We start from the raw sequence: 19,099 nt of genomic DNA, 5'->3' as shown, positions 1-19,099 counted from the left end.
TTCTGTGCTGTACTGTTCTATGTTCTATGTAATCTGAGGATATTACTTCACTTCAGGTGACGTAGGACGATACCAAAGGGAAATTTTTCCCAAAGATTTTGCTGGTTGCATTAGTCAGAAATTACAAGTCAGTTTACAGCATTGCTTACAATTTGGTTTTGTTCTCCCCAATGTAAGGAGCCCTGTGCGACATCAACTATTGCCCACAATGGGACAATCTGAAGACAGCCACAAATGCATATTCACTCTGGATCTTGATTTGGACTTTCCACTTCTCTCAGTGACAAAGTGATCATCATTCAGACGTCCACGTGTAGCTCAGATATTCGGAGCACTAGATTGTCATTGGAGCAACACAAATGGATTTGCACATTGGGACTGTGTAGAATTCCAGATGCAGCTGTAGGAACTTCCTGGGGAATTGAAGATCCCATTTTGCAATGTCTCTGTGCCTGGAACCACCTGCAAGAATCCATGTAGATTGGAGAACTTGGAAGGATCTGTTTTAGATGAGACACTAGTTGCTCAGAAAGGGTGAGAGGCTCAAAATCCTCCTGGGTAACCCATCCCCCAACATGCTACTAACAATCCCCAAACTACATCTACCCCACCCCTTTACACACTCCCCACCTGATAGACAACAACCATTACCCTGAACTGACACCCCAAAGGCGAGAAGATTCTAATTCCAAGCTCCACATCACCTAAATCCTCTCCTTTCACCTTCCTTGCCACCGCCCCAACCCAGCTCCGCTCCAGCCAGGACCTTCCTTCATGTTACCTGATGTGGTCGCCCCCAATTTACCCTCAGCATGACATTACTTACCAAGCACCCTAACTCCTTACCCAACCTTTTAAGGATTTTATGGTGAGTGATGGTCTAACTCCTGCTTCTACTTCTTATGTTTTTATGTTCAACTGCACCCCAACCCTACACTTACAGATAAACCTGGCTGGCTGTACTACTGGATATTTAAGACACAGAATACTGCAAGTATTGCTGTGAGAAAGGGGGCTTGTTTCGATATTCTCCCTGAGTATCTCGCACAATAAGGCAATAGTTTGACTCCAAATATGCTTCTGAAAAAGCGAGGATTAGAGTTGCTGGTCAGAATCTGGAGCTCAGTCCCAGGAAGGAAAGAAGTAGGAACACAGTGGCAGTCCGACTTTGATTCCCATGCCTTGGAATATATTGGTTGGGGTGTAACAGATACTGTGACCTCAGTGAGCTGCTTTCTTTAACACAGTTTGTGGGTCTTTAAGCTTTTCAGTAAAGTTAAAGTTGCCATAGTCTTATCAGACCATAGGACTACTTCTTTATTAGGCAGAGAGAGAGAGAGAGAGAGAGAGAGAGAGAGAGACTGGTTTACCTTGAGGATATTATACCTCAAGTGAGCAGAGAGGCTGAGAAGGAGGGATCTTCCTGAAGACAGCAGCTAATGTAGGAATTGAAACTGCACTGTTGGCATCACTCTGCATCACAATCCAACCATCCAGTCAACTCAACTAACCAACCCCATTCACTAACACAAACTGGAATAATGCGGTTTTCTGGAGATTACCTGGAGCTCTGCACCATGTGTGAGCTGCTCGGTTTGTTTTAAGCGCAACAGGGATCAGCTTCCAGTTCTGACATTTGTACACTGCAAAATAAACATGGGGTCAGGCCATGGATCTGAGAGGAGAAAGAAACAGCAATGGCCACATCTTGAACTGCATCAGAATCTAAACAACAATAAGAGGTACAGTTAGTAAGTTTGCAGATGACACCAAAATTGGAGGTGTCGTGGACAGCGAAGAGGGTTACCTCAGATTACAACAGGATCTTGACCAGATGGGCCAATGGGCTGAGAAGTGACAGATGGCTTTTAATTCAGATAAATGCGAGGTGCTGCATTTTGGGAAAGCAAATCTTAGCAGGACTTATACACTTAGTGGTAAGGTCCTGGGGGTGTTGCTGAACAAAGAGACCTTGGAGTGCAGGTTCATAGCTCCTTGAAAGTGGAGTCGCAGATAGATAGGATAGTGAAGAAGGTGTTTGGTATGCTTGATTTTATTGGTCAGAGTATTGAGTACAGGAGTTGGGAGGTCATGTTGTTTCTGTACAGGACATTGGTTAGGTCACTGTTGGAATATTGTGTGCAATTCTGGTCTCCTTCCTATCGGAAAGATGTTGTGAATTTGAAAGGGTTCAGAAAAGATTTACAAGGATGTTGCCAGGGTTGGAGAAGGCTGTTTTCTCTGGAGCGTCAGAGGCTGAGCGGTGACTTTATAGAGGTTTACAAAATTGAGGGGCATGGATAGGATAAGTAGGCAAAGTCTTTTTCCTGGGGTCAGGGAGTCCAGAACTAGAGGGCATAGGTTTAGGGTGAGAGGGGAAAGATATAAAAGAGACCTAAGGGGCAACCTTTTCACACAGAGGGTGGTACGTGTATGGAATGAGCTGCCAGAGGATGTGGTGGAGGCTGGTACAATTGCAGCATTTAAGAGACATTTGGATGGGTATATGAATAGGAAGGGTTTGGAGGGATATGGGCCGGGTGCTGGCAGGTGGGGCTAGATTGGGTTGGGATATCTGGTCGGTATGGACAGGTTGGACCGAAGGGTCTGTTTCCATGCTGTGCATCTCTATGACTCTATAACTTATTGTTCATGCTTTTAAAATTTCTTTGATGCTTTAAATGCAACAGGAGGCTTATTTTAGTTTTAGTTATAGACATAGCAAAGCTTAAACTGACTATAATAAATGGGGTATTTTCATGGTTTACTTAATTTTATGTACAAATGTAGGGAGAGGGTAATTTAAATGTGTCAGCACCTGCAACGTCTATACTATTGAAGTTCAATGCCACAACTTAAGACTGAGTAGAAATGTATTTCTGGTTGGAGAACTTGTCAACTACGTTTAGTTCTTTATTAATAAAGGTCAATTTTTGTCATGGGATGTTATTTATTATCGGTTCTAATCAACCTTCGTCTATCCATCATTATGTGAACATACAAAGAAAGAGAAGTAGGCCATTCAGCCCTTCAAGCCTGCTCCATCATTAGTAAGATCTGATTGTAACCTCAAATGCGCACCAGCCTCCCTTGATAACTATTTAGACCTTTGCTTAACAAAACACTCACATTATCTACATCAAAAAATATTTCAGGACTCTGCTTCCACCACCTCTTCAAGATGGGAATTCCAAGGTTTCACATCTCTCTCTGAGAGGAAGAAAATGGCAGCCCATCAGTTTGAAATGGCAACCCCTGATTGCCAATCTAGTGGGCTGCTTCATTATGGATGATGGCTGAAAATGTGTTGCTGGAAAAGCGCAGCAGGTCAGGCAGCATCCAGGGAACAGGAGAATCGACGTTTCGGGCATTAGCCCTTCCTGAAGAAGGGCTAATGCCCGAAACGTCGATTCTCCTGTTCCCTGGATGCTGCCTGACCTGCTGCGCTTTTCCAGCAACACATTTTCAGCTCTGATCTCCAGCATCTGCAGATCTCACTTTCTCCTCATTATGGATGATGTCAACCTTGAGCGTTGCTAGAGCTGCATCCATTCAGGTAACGGTAGAGAATTCCATCATACTCTTGACTTGTGCCTACAGACAGTGGAGATGCTTTTGGAAGCCAGTAGGTGAATTACTTGCTCTGGGATTCCAAGCCTCCAACCTGCCCTTATAGCTGTAATATTCATATGGCTAGTGACCCCTAGTTCTTGATACCCAGATTGGAGGAAATATCCTTTTCGTGTCCTGTATGTTTCAATCGACTCACTATTTACTTCTCTAATATCTGGTGGACACAAGACTATCCTTTCTAGCCTTTCCTCATAAGACAAGCAACCCTTTCCAGTCATTAGTCTTGGAAACCCTCTGTGAACTGCTTCAAATGCATTTAAATTCTTCTTTAAGTTGACCAATGCTGTGCATAGTATTCCAGATATGGTCTTACCACTGCCTTGTATAACTGAAGCATAACATACCAACATTTTTATTCAATTCTACTCGCAATAACTGATTACATTCTATTAGCTTTTCTAATTATTTACTGTACCCTCACAATAGTCTTTTGGGATTCATGCACTAGAGCACTCAGGTCCATCTACATCTCAGAGCTCTGCAATCTCTCTCCAATGAGATAATATGTTTTTTTTTGTTCTCCCATATCATATTCTACTTGCCAGGGCTTTGCATACTCACATAACCTATCTATATGCCTCTTCTAATAATTTCCCAATATTTTAATTTTTATAAAAGTTTTTTTGTATCTATATTCTCTCATGGGATGTGACCATTGATGTCTGAGCCAACATTTATTGCCATCCACAGTTATCATTGTGAAGGTGGTGTCGAGCTGGCTAGTTGGTGCACTGTAGATCCACAATGCCATTAGGGAGGGAGTTCCAGGATGTTGATACAATGGCCCTGTAAGAACCATAAGACAATTCCAAGTCAGAATGATGAGAGGCTTAGAGGGGAACTTGCAGGTGGTGGTATTTTGCTACCTTTGTCCTTCTAGGTGGAAGTGGTCATGGAGTCTGTAAGGAGCTGTCAAAGGAATGTTGGCGAATTTCTACAATGCATCTTATAGATGATACATACTGCTGCTATTGAGTGCAGGTGGTACAGGAAGTGGGTAGTTTTGACGTAGTGCCAATCAAGTGGACTAATGTGTCCTGGATGGTGTCAAGCTGGAGTGTTGCTGAAGCCGCACTCATCCACACAAGGGTAGATAATTCCATCATACTCCTGACGTATGACACATAAATAGTAGAGAGGATTTGGGAAGTCAGGAGGTATAAATTACTTGCTAGATTCCTAGCCTTCAACCTACTGTTTTGACTGCAATATTCATATGTCTAGTCCAGTTCAGTTTCTGGTTAATGGTAACCCTCAAAATATCAAGTGATGGTAATGCCATCAAACATAAGGGGGCAGTGGTTAGATTTTCTCATATTGGAGAGGGTAATTACCTGCAATCTGTGGTGCAAACGTTTCCTGCTATTTTTCAGCCATACCCTGGCATTATCCAGGCATTGCTGCACTTGGATACGGACTGCTTCAGTATCTGACAAGTTGTGAAGGTATTGAACATTGCGTGATGACTGGTGAATATTCTCACTTCTGACTTTGTGATAGAGGAAAGGTCATTGATAAAGAAGCTGAAGATGGTTGTGTCTAGGACACATGTTTATGGACCTATGACAGATGTTAAGCTAACTGGCCTGTATTTTAGCGCTCTCTGATTCCCTTCTTTTTTGAATAAACAGTTTAATTTGCTACTATCCAATGTAACGGAATCTTCCCTGAACCAAAACTAAAGATAAATGCATCAACAATCTCATTAACCACATCTTTTATGACCTTAGGATAAACTGCATTAGGTCCCAAGCACTTATCAGCCCAAATCTCCAATAATTTATTCTGTAGTTCTTTGGTAACTTTCATGAGTTCCTCAATTCCTTCCATAATCTGATGTATCACTCCTATGGGATCTTACTGGCAACATCTACAGTGAAGACCATTGCAAAGTATTTGTTCAATTCACTTAACATCTCTTCATTCCCATTATTAGTACTCCAAACTTATTTTCTACAAGACCGCTACATTAACTCACAATTTTAACACTTTTTAAACATTACATTAATTATATTTATAATTCTTAAGACAAATGCTGTTTTGACATTGCTAATTAACATTATTATTGTATGCTAATTCCTCACCTTGCAGATGAACTAGATGACAGGCTTGGGTGCTCAAAAGCTGAGCTTTGACTTAGATTAAGGTACTCAAGAAATCAACAGCTGCAAATCAAGCCTGAAAAGTTGATCATGTTATGACATTGCACTCCTAGCTGAGATACTTTACCATTATCAGAAAATACGAGGGATTCTCCAACCTCATTATCATTCGGGCTACATCCATTGTCAGCATAGTAAGTAATGATAATACCATTTAGTTTACCATCTTCATTAAACCCCACCTGGAACAAAACAATAGAAATATTCACTTTTGTTAAAACCACCATTTGTTGTGACAGATTCACAGCTGCCTGACTGGTCTACTCAGCTACTTGGCAAGAGGTGTCCAGTTATGGACCTCAATTAATGATTACATGCTTTGGAGCATTATATACACAATGTTGAAAAGAAATATAACAAATTTGTTACGTGGGCCACAAAACCATGTATTCGGTGTTTATAAGCAATGAAGAGAGCGAAAAAAACATTGGCACACCGAACTGAAGATATGACTAACAGTAGAAAGAAATTACTTGGAACTTGAGGAGCCAGTCAGAAGACATGTTATATAAGGACAACATGGTGACTCAGTGGTGAACACCATTGCCTCACAGCACCAGGAATCCATGTTTGATTCTAGCCGTAGGTGACTATGTGCAGTTTGCATGTTCTCCCCGTGTCAGCACGCATTTCCATCGGGTGTTTCAGTTTCCTCCCACAGTCCAAAGATGTGCTGGTGGGGTGGGCTGGCCATGCCACAGTGTCCTGTAGTGTCAAGAGATGTGCAGGCTAGGTGGACTAGCCATAGTGAATCTGGGGTTACAGGGATTTGGGTAGACTGCTCTTTGGAAGGTTGGTGCAGACTCTATGGGCAGAATGACCTCTTTTGCACTGTAGAGATTCTATGAAATTTGATCCAGTACTGTGCAATGAAAAAGGGCTAGTCAACAATTTTGTTGCAAAAGAATGTTTAAGGATGAGTGACCGCAGTATGATAAAATTTTTGATATTTGAACATGAGCTAGTTTATTCTGAAGCAAAGTGTTAAATGCGAATAAGGGAAATTATGAAGGCATGGGGTATAAACTGGAAGGCTAAGGTGGATTGGGAAAATACGTTAGAAGGCATGACTGTACACAAGTGATGGACTGTCTTTAAGTAACTGTTACATGATCAACAGAAGCTTATTTCAAGGCACAAAAACTCAAGTCAGTCAACTGTTCAGGAAGTTCAGGATTGTCTAAGGTTATTAGATTAGATTAGATTACTTACAGTGTGGAAACAGGCCCTTTGGCCCAACAAGTCCACACCGCCCCGCCGAAGCGCAATCCACCCATACCCCTACATTTACCCCTTACCTAACACTACGGGCAATTTAGCATGGCCAATTCACCTAACCTGCACATCTTTGGACTGTGGGAGGAAACCGGAGCACCTGGAGGAAACCCACGTAGACACGGGGAGAATGTGCAAACTCCACACAGTCAGTCGCCTGAGGTGGGAATTGAACCCGGGTCTCTGGTGCTGTGAGGCAGCAGTGCTAACCACTGTGCCACCTTGCTGCCCATAAAAACAGCCTATAAAGTTACCAGAAATTGCAATACTATTGAGGATTGTGAGGTTTTTAGAATACAGCAAAGGGGGATCAAGAAATTAATAAGGAAAGGGAGAATGGAATGTGGATGTAGTATAACAAAAATCATTTTAAAAAGCTGACCGCAAAAGTTTCTATAGTTATGTCAAAAAGTAATGTTTGGCTATAACAAATGTGGGTCCATTGCAGGCATGGTGAGGAGAATTTATAACAGGGAACAGGGAAACGGCAAAGAAGCTAAATTATTATTTTGTGTCAACTTTCATTGAGGAAGACAAAATAAATCTCCTAGAACTGCAGATCTAAGTGGATAGGGAGAATGAGGAATTTAAGGGAAATAGAGTTAGTAAGAAGATTCTAACTGGAAAAATTAAAGTTGATAAATCTTCAGGACCTGATGGCTTGCATCCTAAGGTGTTAAAATAATTGGCTATAGAACTAGTTCATGCATTGGTGATTATCTCTCAAAATTCTATAGATTTGGGAATGATTCCCATGGATTGGAAAGGAGCAAATGTCACTCCCTATTTAAGATGGGAATGAGAGAGAAAACAAGGAACTACAGACCTGTCAATCTTTTATCATTACAAGAAAAAAAAATCTGGAATCTTTAATATAGGAGGGGACAAACATATCCTTGGATGATTGGGCATAGTGAATGGGAAATCGTATTTGACTTCGAGTTTTTTTTTGAAGATCTTACTAACAAAGCTGCAAAAGATGAGCTGATGGATGTAGTACATTTCAATTTTCAGAACCCATTGATTAAGTCCCCCACAGAACTTTGGTGAGCAAAATTAAAGCACATGGGATTAGAGGTAATGTACTGGCATGGAATAAGGATTGGCTAACGGGCGGAAAACAGAGGGAAGGAATAAAGGCTGCAACTATTGGGGTAACGCAAGGATCAAAAATTGGCCCCAGCTGCTCAGAATATATATCAATAATTTGAAGGTCGGGATCAAATGTAATATTTCCAAACTTGCAGATGATACCAAAGCTTATTGAGACTGTGTGATGTGAGAATGATGTAGAATGGCTTCCGGAGGATTTGGACAGGCTTCGTGAATAGGCAAGAATATTGCCAATGGAATATGTGGAACAATGTAAGGTTATCCACTTGGCTAACAGAAACAGATTTGAAGACTATTTCTTAAATATTAAGAGGTTAGGAATTGAGATGTGCAAAGGGACATGTCAATAAGTCACTGAAGGCTGATAAGCAGATGCACCAAGATGTTAGGGAAGGCTAATGAAATGTTAGAAATAAAAACAGCTCTGGTAGCATCTGTGGAGAGAAGGCAGAGTTAGGATTTCAGGTCCAGTGATCCTTCTTATGTACATCATTTTTCATTTTTGATTTCCAGCATCTGCAATTCTTTGCTTTTTGTGCTGAATGAAATGTTAGCGTTTATTATGAGGGGATTTGAGTACCAGAGTAGAGACCACATGCTTCAGTTGTATGGGAAAATGATTAGACTGTGTTGTGGTTCTGTTCGCCGAGCTGGGAATTTGTGTTGCAGACGTTTCGTCCCCTGCCTAGGTGCCATCCTCAGTGCTTGGGAGCCTCCTGTGAAGTGCTTCTGTGGAGTTTCCTCCGGCATTTATAGCGGTTTGTCTCTGCCGCTTCCGGTTGTCAGTTCCAGATGTCCGCTGCAGTGGCCGGTATATTGGGTCCAGGTCGATGTGTTTGTTGATAGAATCTGTGGATGAGTGCCATGCCTCTAGGGATTCCCTGGCTGTTCTCTGTTTGGCTTGTCCTATAATAGTAGTGTTGTCCCAGTCGAACTCAAGTTGCTTGTCATCTTTCCGTGTGGCTACTAAGGATAGCTGGTCGTGTCGTTTCGTGGCTAGTTGGTGTTCATGGATACGGATCGTTAGCTGTCTTCCTGTTTGTCCTATGTAGTGTTTTGTGCAGTCCTTGCATGGGATTTTGTACACTATGTTGGTTTTGCTCATCCTGGGTATCGGGTCCTTTGTCCTGGTGAGTTGTTGTTTGAGAGTGGCTGTTGGTTTGTGAGCTGTTATGAGTCTTAATGGTCATAGTAGTCTGGCTGTCGGTCCAGAAATGTTCTTGATGTATGGTAACGCGGCTAGTCCTTTGGGTTGTGTAATGTCCTCATTCCGTTGTCTTTCCCTTAGGCATCTGTTGATGAAATTGCGGGGATATTCATTTTTGGTGAATACATTGTAGAGGTGTTCTTCTTCCTCTTTTTGCAATTCTGGTGTACTGCAGTGTGTTGTGGCCCTTTTGAACAGTGTCTTGATGCAACTTCTTTTGTGTGTGTTGGGGTGGTTGCTTTCTCCCATTTTAGACGTGATGGTACAGAGAACACCGAACGGAGAATTCAGCCCAAAGGTATACAGGAAAGCCACACACACAGACCAAGTCCTGAACTACGAAAGCCAGGGAATTCCGAGAGGCATGGCACTCATCCGCAGATTCTATCAACAAACACATCGACCTGGACCCAATATACCGGCCACTGCAGCGGACAGCTGGAACGGACAACCGGAAGTGCCAGAGACAAACCACTATAAATGCCGGAGGAAACAACACAGAAGCGCTTTACAGGAGGCTCCCAAGCACTGAGGATGTCACCTAGACAGGGGACGAAACGTCTACAACACAAATTCCCAGCTCGGCGAACAGAACCACAACAACGAGCACCCGAGCTACAAATCTTCTCACAAACTTTGAATGATTATACTGTACCTAGAGTACTGTGTGCAGATAGCCTCCTTGTCTTAGGAAAGATGTCAATGTCATACAGGGAGTGCAATGAAGGTACACTAGACTTGTTCCCAGGATCGAGACATCTTCTTGTGAAAGGACATGGGGCAAACAGGTTCTGGATTCTCTAAAGTTTTGAAGAAGGTGGTCTCACTGAAACTTACAAATTTTTTTAAGGAATAGACAGGGTAGATGCATTGAAGTGTCTATAAACAGAATGCATGATTCAAAAGTAAGAGAGATGCCACCCTGATCTGAGACAAGGAGTTTTTCTTTAACTCAGAGGATTGTAAACATTCGGAATTTTCTACCACAAAGACTGTGAAAGCTCAATATTTGAGTATGTTGTTATTTGCTGCAAGTATTTCATTGGAGAAACATATATTCTAAAAAGTTAAACAGGTTAGTCCTTCTAACATTGAAGTACTCTTCAACACATAGATTTTAAAAAAAAATTCATTCACGGGATGTGGCTTCACTGGCCAGGGCAGCATTTATTGCCCAGCCCTTAATTGTTAAGCATCAACCACATTGCTGTGGGTATGCGATCACATGCAGGCCAGACCAAGTAAGGGCAGGAGATATCCTTCCCCACAGAATAATGGTTTGATGGTTACTATTACACTCTTAATTACAAATTTATTTTTAAACTTAATTCAAATTTTATCATCTGCCATGACAGGATTCGAACCTAGGTCCCTAGAATTCGAACCCAAGTCCCCAGGATCTGATTCTCTGGATTGATAGTCTACAAGTAGGCCATCGCCTCCCCTTTTTAATCAGTTGTTTATACATCATTACATTATTCTTGTTGATAGCAAAGTTGGTACAAGGAAAAGCCATCTGTGATTTTTGAACTCTGACCTTGTATTTGAAAATATAACTATGGCGTTTGCCAACTGCTTTCATGTTGGTGCTCAGGTCCATTATGCATCGAACAGGTCTGTAAGGAACAATATGATCACATTAAGAAAACATGAAAGAGGAAGCCTGAATAATAGAACATAGAACAATACAGCGCAGAACAGGCCCTTCGGCCCTCGATGTTGCGCTGACCTGTGAACTATTCTCAGCTCGTCCCCCTAAACTATCCCAATGAAGACTAACACTTGAGTAAACTTTAGAGAGAGCGCGGTTAGCTCACTTGGCTAATTCAATAGCATGAGGTAGCCACCAATAACCAGAAGCATGGCTACAATTTCTGTTTGCATGACAGAAATAGTTCCCCTATTCTCAAAGCTAATAAAAGGCAACTTTGGACTAATTATCCAATTCCACTATCCAGCCCTCGCTAGCTGTTTTGCATTTGTAATGAAATACTGATCTCATCAACAAATGAAACATCACTTCCCATGATCAGCTCCTTTTCTATTGGCTTTATTCATAGGATACTAGTGCCTTCAAGCTACCTCATTATTTAAAGCTACATAGAGATCCCATCTGCCAGACCTTGGCCCACACCCTTCCAAACGCTTCCTATTCATTTATCAATCCCAATGCCTTTTAAATGCTGTAATTGTACCAGTCTCCACTCCTATCACTGGCAGCTCATTCCATACACACACCAGAAACATCTCTTTTATAGGTCCCGTTTATATCTTTCCCCTCTAACCCTAAACTTATGCCCTCCAGTTTTGGACTCCCCCACACCAGAGAAAAGACTTTGTCCACTTACCCTTTCCATGCTCCTCATGATTTTATAAACCTCTATATGGTCACCCTCAGTCTCTGACACTCCAGGGAAAACAGCCCCAACCTATTCAGCCTTTCCCTATAACTCAAACCCTCCAACCCTGGCAAAATCCTTGCAAATCTTTTTTGAACCCTTTCAAGTTTCACAGCATCCTTAACTAGACATTTCCCAAATGTTTGGGTTCATCAGAAATCATTTCAACAAAAAGTTAGTTCGTTCATCTTTCATTAAGGCCAATTACCAGACAAATCATATTTTCCTGAGTCTTATTGTTTAAACTTGTTCATAGAATGTGGTCATCAGTGGCTTGGCCAACCTTAATTTTTTCCATCCTTAATTGCCTTGAAAGAGGTTTGGTAGATCTGCAGTGTGCCTTCAGTTGTAGGGATACCTGCAGTGCTATTAAAAAAGGGGAGAAAGTGAGGACTGCAGATGCAGGAGATCAGAGCTGAAAATGTGTTGCTGGAAAAGCGCAGCATGTCAGGCAGCATCCAAGGAACAGGAGAATCGACGTTTCGGGCATAAGCCCTTCTTCAGGAGGGGTGTATTAAAAAAGGGGGTCCAGAATTTTGACCCAGTGACAGTGAAGAACTGACAATATAACCACAATTGGATGGTATATTGGGGGGGAGGGGGGGGGGGGGGGGGGGGGGTGGTTGCAGTGACTGGGATGAAGTGGCAACGTAGGTTCCAAATCCAGATGGAGTTCAGTTTGGAAAGCAAGTTGCAGATAGAGGTGTTCCTGTTCACTTGCTGCCCTTCATTTTCTAGGTGGTAAAGGTCATGTGTTTGTAAGATGCTATCAGAGGGGTTTGGTGAAATTCAAACACATGTCCTTAGAAAATGAGCCTGGGCTTCTGGATTACTAATTTACTGTCTTTACCACCATGTCACCCGTCTTCCCTCGACGTTAAAATTTGGTTGTCATTCAGTGGTGATTGAAAAAGTGGGTTACATTTTTAGAGGATATCAGAAATATAAAGTGAGAATGGAACTCAGTCAGTGCGGTAGAACATTCCAATGAGAACAACAAATGCTGGAGATCACAGTGGGTCAGACAGCATGGAGAGACAGCAAGCTAATGTGCTGAATCTCAAGGACTCCAATGTTTGGGCAAAAGGGAGGGTGGTCACATAGAAATGAGTCGAGCAAAGGTGTGAGGGGTGTATAAGACTAGAAGAGATTGCCAAGACAGAATGAAGTAAAATTAATGCAACAATTGAAAACAAAGATGATGAGTTAAAAATGTTGTTAGTCTGTAAGGCAAAGCAGGTTAGCAGGTCAAGATTGAAAGGATGGAGAACCTTTATGTATGACAAAATACAGTCATCAGCTGGCATTTGTCAAGGATGGAGTTTGAGATAACAGAAAGGCAAGCGCACAGCAGTCTCTGAGGCACATAAATCCATGATCTTTTCGCTCTTTTTGTCAAAGGTAGGTGATAGATAAAGAAGATTAAGTTGACAATGAATGGCACAGAAAAGGAATATTAGGTGTCCACATCCTCCAGGATGATCCTGGTGCAGTCAGTAATTTAGTCTTTGGACAGTGAGGCATTTTGGTAATCAAGATGTTGCAATTCAATCTAATTCTGGCTTTGTTACAGTCCTTTAAATTAAAATACAACATAAAGGTCAAAACATTGGCAGTAATATCCTTGCACAGTTGTGAAGTTTAGTAGTAGGTCACTGGTTGTGAAGAATTCATCACATGATTGGTCCTCAGAGCAGGAGCACTCCTCTGTGTTTCACATGGAAAGCTAATGAATTTCCTGCCCCAGACTTGGCTCCCTGTTCCACTCCCCTTCCAAACCCTCCACTCAACCACCGTCCCAGCTGCTAAAATATCCTGCACTATCTACCAACCAGCTCTCGCTTCCTGTCAGTTTGGGTAATCAACAGACAGATGGAAGGTGATGCATTGCTCACCCTCTACGTGGAAAAACCTATCTATAGTAGCAATCCACTGACAAGCTCAGTGTGGGATTCCTGTTCCTCAGAGTCCCACTCTTGTGCACTGCTAGCCAATGTGACTGGCAGGTCAGGGCCTGAACAGGCCTCAGAATGGGCAGGCTAGTGGGCACCTTACTCTGACATTGTACTTCATGGAAGTGGACGAGCGATTTGTCATTATCTTACCTACTCTTCTACAAACACCTGCCCAGTGGGAACTGAAAAGGCCAGCGCCCCCTGTCAATGCAGATGAGGCATTGGACTTGGTTTTTTAAATGTGTCAAATTAATGCAAATTGTGCTGTTCCAAATGTAAGACAAACTATCAATTGAACCACATGTAATATTTAAGATGTTTCAGATTGGAGTTTCTGTAATTAGACTGATAATTATTCCCCTGGAGGACTGTTAAGGAAGAATTTAATGCTTCATTTATCTTTTCTTTCTGGAGGTTGTGAAGGGAGTAAGTGAACATTTGGATAGATATCTATATCCAATCTGATTGGATATTGCTGGGATTTCAGCCAATTCTGCCCTCACAGCGATCACGGCACAGCGAGGAAGGTAAAAACAGTCAAAGACCCACCCTAGAGGCAATGCTGCCCAGATTGCCATCTTGGCTTTGTTGCCTCTACAAAGTGATTTTCAAGAGCAAGTTATTATCAAATTAATCTTGCTCTTACTCTGCAACCCGGCAAATGTTTATTTTTACAGAACATATCTTTGAAAGTTATCTTAAATCTTGTTCTCCTACTCTTTCAACCAATACAGATCACAATAACTTACTGCACTAAAAGAATCTCATCTCCCCTCTGGTTCTTCTGCCATGGCTTCTGGTGGGCAATTGGTATGTTATTTGAAACAAGTTGTCTTCACTTAAAACATGATAACTCCAATCTAAGTTTGAATGCATCGATTAATATCCAGCTTACCCTTTTTCTTTGCATTATGTCGATCAATCGTAGCTTTTAATACAACTTTTTCATTAATGCACATAAAGATGAAATAAAGAGGGCAGGATGTGTGTGGAAGTTGTAAGAACTTTGCATTTTGCTTCATGATGGGATACTTGACCAAGGTAAAAGCTATCTTGGCTCTCAGCCTCTCGCTTTAGCGGGAAAACACGGCTGGAGACTAAGGTTGTGTAATTATAATTTGACAAAATATAGGGAGCATATCATAGGCTCGTTAGTAGGGTTGCTTCCTGAGCTCGTTAGCTTTTCTATCATTGAGTCATAGAGCTGAGCAACAAGGCTATAGCTTCACTGTGCTTATCTTTATCTTGAATTATTGTAAACTGCAGAATGTCAGCAAAGTTGTTTGTATCAATATATAAGTACAGGCTGACTGTTCAGCTTGAAACAGTGCTGTTAGACAGTGGAGACTGTCTTCAGCCTCTCCGTGAATTCACAAAAAATAAAGCTTCTTTAAACAAGACTCAAAGTCTCAGACCAAGTAAGTTCCTCAACTACGTGTTGCTTCTGATACTGCCAAGTTTCTAAAAAAAAAATCAACAATATATTCTGTCCAGTATTCAATTGAATCCTACCTGCAAAGGACTGTTGCAGCCACTGCTGCACCACAAGCTACTAAACTGGCCCGTGTAGCTTTACCTCCATAAGCTCCTCCCAAACGCTTAGCTGAGATGTTGATACTGTGAAAACAAAAACCTTTCTAAATGATATTAAACCCTATAATTATTTTTAGATAATACTGGAGTAAAAGGTAACCACTAAATTTCAAAGTTGTACATTAAGAGGTTAAAATTGCAAATGTTTGATATTTGATATAATGACCACAAAAAATGTTACAAATAAATTGCAGTCCATCAATTCTGTGAACACACAAGACAGGTTAATGTTTCAGGTTGGTGTCCTTTGCCACAGACTAGTAAATATCAAAACATTCACTTATCCTTTGTTCTCACAAACCGTAAAACTGCTATGTATTTTAAGTACTTTATATTGATATTACAACACTGCCTCTTGCTGATTTAATTAACTATTGATGAGCAATGATATTTTTCCTTCAATCATATATACAAACTCACCTTGCCACAAACCTCAGCAGAGCTCTGACGCAACTTGGACGTTTCCATACATTCTTGTTTGAGGTTAAGGACAATCAACCAAGGTTCTACCAATCTCACACCTTACAGTGTGGCTTGGTCAAATACATCTGTCATTAGTGATCAACTAAATAAATCAAGATTCAAGATCAAGATCAGTGCCAAATTGTCTACTTTTGCTGCTATATGTTTGTATGTATGTACAAATATTAATTTGCATGTTTGTCTGCAACATTTTCTTAACTGCTGTGAATTCAAGTCTTTCGGAGGCTGTGATTGGTTATCACAACTGTTGGTGAGGAATATTGTAAGTTATTTATTTTTGCATTTGTTTCACAATTAAAAATGACATATTATTGTTGTAAGTATGATTGGCAGGTATTTTACTATATTGATTAGAATAGTGATGTGATGGATGATTTAAAACAAAGATAGCCTGGTAACTGAGATGGTCAGGTGACGATCTCTTTATTTAGATTCTGCTTAGAAGTGTTTTTGTCAGTTTAACTTATGACATGATACATTAAGTACATTATACCACACCTAACTCAGTTTAATGTTGAAATTTGCCTTCTGCAATTTCAATGTTACTATTAATGCAATTTGTAAAGTTATTGTAGCAAGTTAATCACAATGGGATAAGAATGAACAATCTGCTTACTCTGTGGCAGGTATTCCAATGGCACAGGCAATGGCTTGTTGTGCTAAGTCCAACCATTGGCTTGCTGCCTGAACATCCAAGCCATCTTCAGTAGGCATGCACCGACAAATCTGACCAAAAATAAACAGTTGTCAAAATATAATCCCTGACAGTTATTTCTAATTAAATCGCAGATTATACAATCTTAATTTAAGAAGTAGCTATCAGCTCAGTTAGGTCCTACCTTCTCAACGTATCATCTCTCTCTCTAGTGAGACAGTAGTCCTTTAAGATATGTTGACTTTACCTTTAACATAGGAATCATATGAATTTCCCCGAAATGTTTCATTAGGGCAGAAAGCACACAGAGTATTGCGCAATTATACTTGTTTCATTCCTTCTGCTCTGCCCAAATATGGAACTGTACCCTTTATTTTACCTCACTCTTCTCTGGTTTAAATTGCATCTGCCACTTGTCCTTTCATTCAATTGACCCCCTTTATATTTCTAAGGTTTAAAGTGATCACTCTTACAGTTCACAATGATACCAGCAAATTTTGAAATGCTGCCATGTACCCTAAAGTGTAAAATATTAATACGGATCAGGATGAACAAGAGATCCTCACACTGAGTCCTGAAAAACCCCATTTTTATATACCACCACTCTCTGCTATCACTCAGTCCCTTTCTTAACTATGCTGCTACTACATCTTTTATTCAACTCAGTCCATGACTCAGTTGTGTGGCACTTTTTCAGATATCTTTTGGAAGTCCATGTACACCACATCAGTCATATTACATTCATTTACCTTCCCTTTTACTTATCAAAACTGCAATGAATTACTTAAACAGGACTTTCTTTTAATACATCCTTACTAGATTTCTCTAATTAACCCTCATTTGCCCAAGTTACTTAATTCTGTCCTGAATAATTTGTAAATCCATCTTGTGGATGATGGATAGAACAAATGAAGCTTGCTTTGTAAACCACCAAGCAAGTGGAATATCCCTTTAGTTAATGACACTAAGCACAAAAGTAATTCCATCTGCAGTTGCACATAAATCATCAAATTGGCAAAAAATTTTAAAAATTATCAAGTAACAAAATTATGCTGATGATTTCTTTGCAAGCACAGCATTTGCTAACCTGAAGTTTTCTTTTTACAGCTTGCCTATAAAGTATTTCCAGTAACTTTCAATATTATGGATTACTGTGGAATACAAATTCTCAGTTGCCAGGAAGACTGTAATTGTGCAAGTTGTTTTGGAAAGTATGCAAAGATCTGTCCCACCAGCTACTTTACACCATAGAGAAGGTGTTCCAGGGAACACACCAGCGGTGTTAGAGATGTGTATCTTATTCTTGGAAATTTGTTTGCATATCAGCGCTAAGAAACAAACTGTCTTAATGTATACATAAATTACGAAACAATCAGTTCTGCTATAACATTCTTTTCTTCAATGCGAATTAACTATAATGTAATTGAAGAATTTCGTCCATTATTTGTAGAACACAAACTTTCCTTACCTGTACTGGCTATAATGTGAATCTAGGCCCATTGGTTTATATAGTGCTGCTATTATACAATTTTCTTATAAAGTGGGATTGCACAGGAACGGAACTATTGCTTTATATCAGAACAGACTATATTGTTCAACTTTGTTTGCTCTCAAAATTGCATCTTGTTAAAAAATTTTCTTTCTTCACTATTTGCTAAGAACTTATTTTATTCCATATTCAATATAATTAATTAGGCTGCATTTTAACATATAGACCTGCTCACAATGGCCAGCAGAAGTAATGAACCCGGAAGATCGTGGGGTTGGGCTTTTCTTTTCCATAGCAGTTTAAAATCTTATTACTGGCTTTCCTGACCAATTACAATGGGTGCACATGTTCACAACTCACATCTGACTGTCAAGCCTCAGCACTGAAAGGGTCGAATAAAACTGAAAATGGACTGCAGGGCGGCCAATGCAGTACTGCCATTCAAGAACTGAGCAAGGGACAAACCAGGAAACTTAAGGCCACTCAATCCAACATCAGTGCTGGACAAAATATTGGAAGCAATTCTGAGGGAAACAATTAATCTGTATTTGGACAGGCAGGAATTAATCATGGACAGTCAGCATGGCTTTGTTAAAGAGAGTTCATGTCTGACCAACTTGATTGAATTTTTCAAAGAGGTGACCAGATGTGTTGATGAAAACAATGCTTTTGATGAAGTCTACTTGGACTTCATCAGGGTTTTTAAATAGGGTCCCAAATGAGAAACTGAGAGCAAACATAAGAGCCATGGGATTCAAGGAAATTTGGATAATTGGGTCTACATCAATTATTTAGACTTGAATGTGGAGGATTCATCAGTAAGTTCACAAATGACACAAAAATTGGTGGGGTGGTGAATAGTGAGGTGGATAGTCTTAGATTCCAAGTGGGTATAGATAAGGTTGGATGTATGTCAGGTGATGCACTTGGGCTGAAAAACAAGGCAAGGAAATACATAATGAAAGATAGGATCCTGTTGGGCATCAAGGATCAGAGGGACCTTGATGCATATGAAAACCATCAGAGCAGATGGATAAAGTGGTTAAGAAGGCATGTGGTATACTTGCTTTTATTAGTCGAAGCATAGAGTTTAAGAGCAAGAGGTTATGCTAGAACTGTATAAAACATTGATTAG

General features: G+C 40.6%; 1 protein-coding gene across 4 annotated transcripts in view; it reads right to left on the bottom strand.

Moving 5' to 3' along the window:
- LOC122559054 (uncharacterized) overlaps window positions 1–19,099 on the bottom strand; it is a 174,684-nt gene that overhangs the window by 23,011 nt on the left and 132,574 nt on the right. For all 4 annotated transcript variants that reach the window (XM_043708275.2, XM_043708265.2, XM_087999781.1 and 1 more), the window contains 5 exons: window positions 16,437–16,546; window positions 15,257–15,361; window positions 10,928–11,006; window positions 5,863–5,977; window positions 1,563–1,643 (listed from right to left, as the gene is read on the bottom strand). In XM_043708275.2, coding sequence (XP_043564210.2) covers window positions 1,563–1,643; window positions 5,863–5,977; window positions 10,928–11,006; window positions 15,257–15,361; window positions 16,437–16,546 — 490 coding nt within the window. The remainder of the gene's footprint in view (window positions 1–1,562; window positions 1,644–5,862; window positions 5,978–10,927; window positions 11,007–15,256; window positions 15,362–16,436; window positions 16,547–19,099) is intronic.

Source organism: Chiloscyllium plagiosum, unplaced genomic scaffold, assembly GCF_037043375.1.
Source record: "Chiloscyllium plagiosum isolate Xiang-an unplaced genomic scaffold, Cpla_swu_hap1 HiC_scaffold_2, whole genome shotgun sequence".
Taxonomy (NCBI): Eukaryota; Metazoa; Chordata; class Chondrichthyes; order Orectolobiformes; family Hemiscylliidae; genus Chiloscyllium; species Chiloscyllium plagiosum.
The sequence above is the reverse complement of the archived record's forward strand: the minus strand, read 5'-3'. Positions and strand labels throughout refer to the sequence as shown.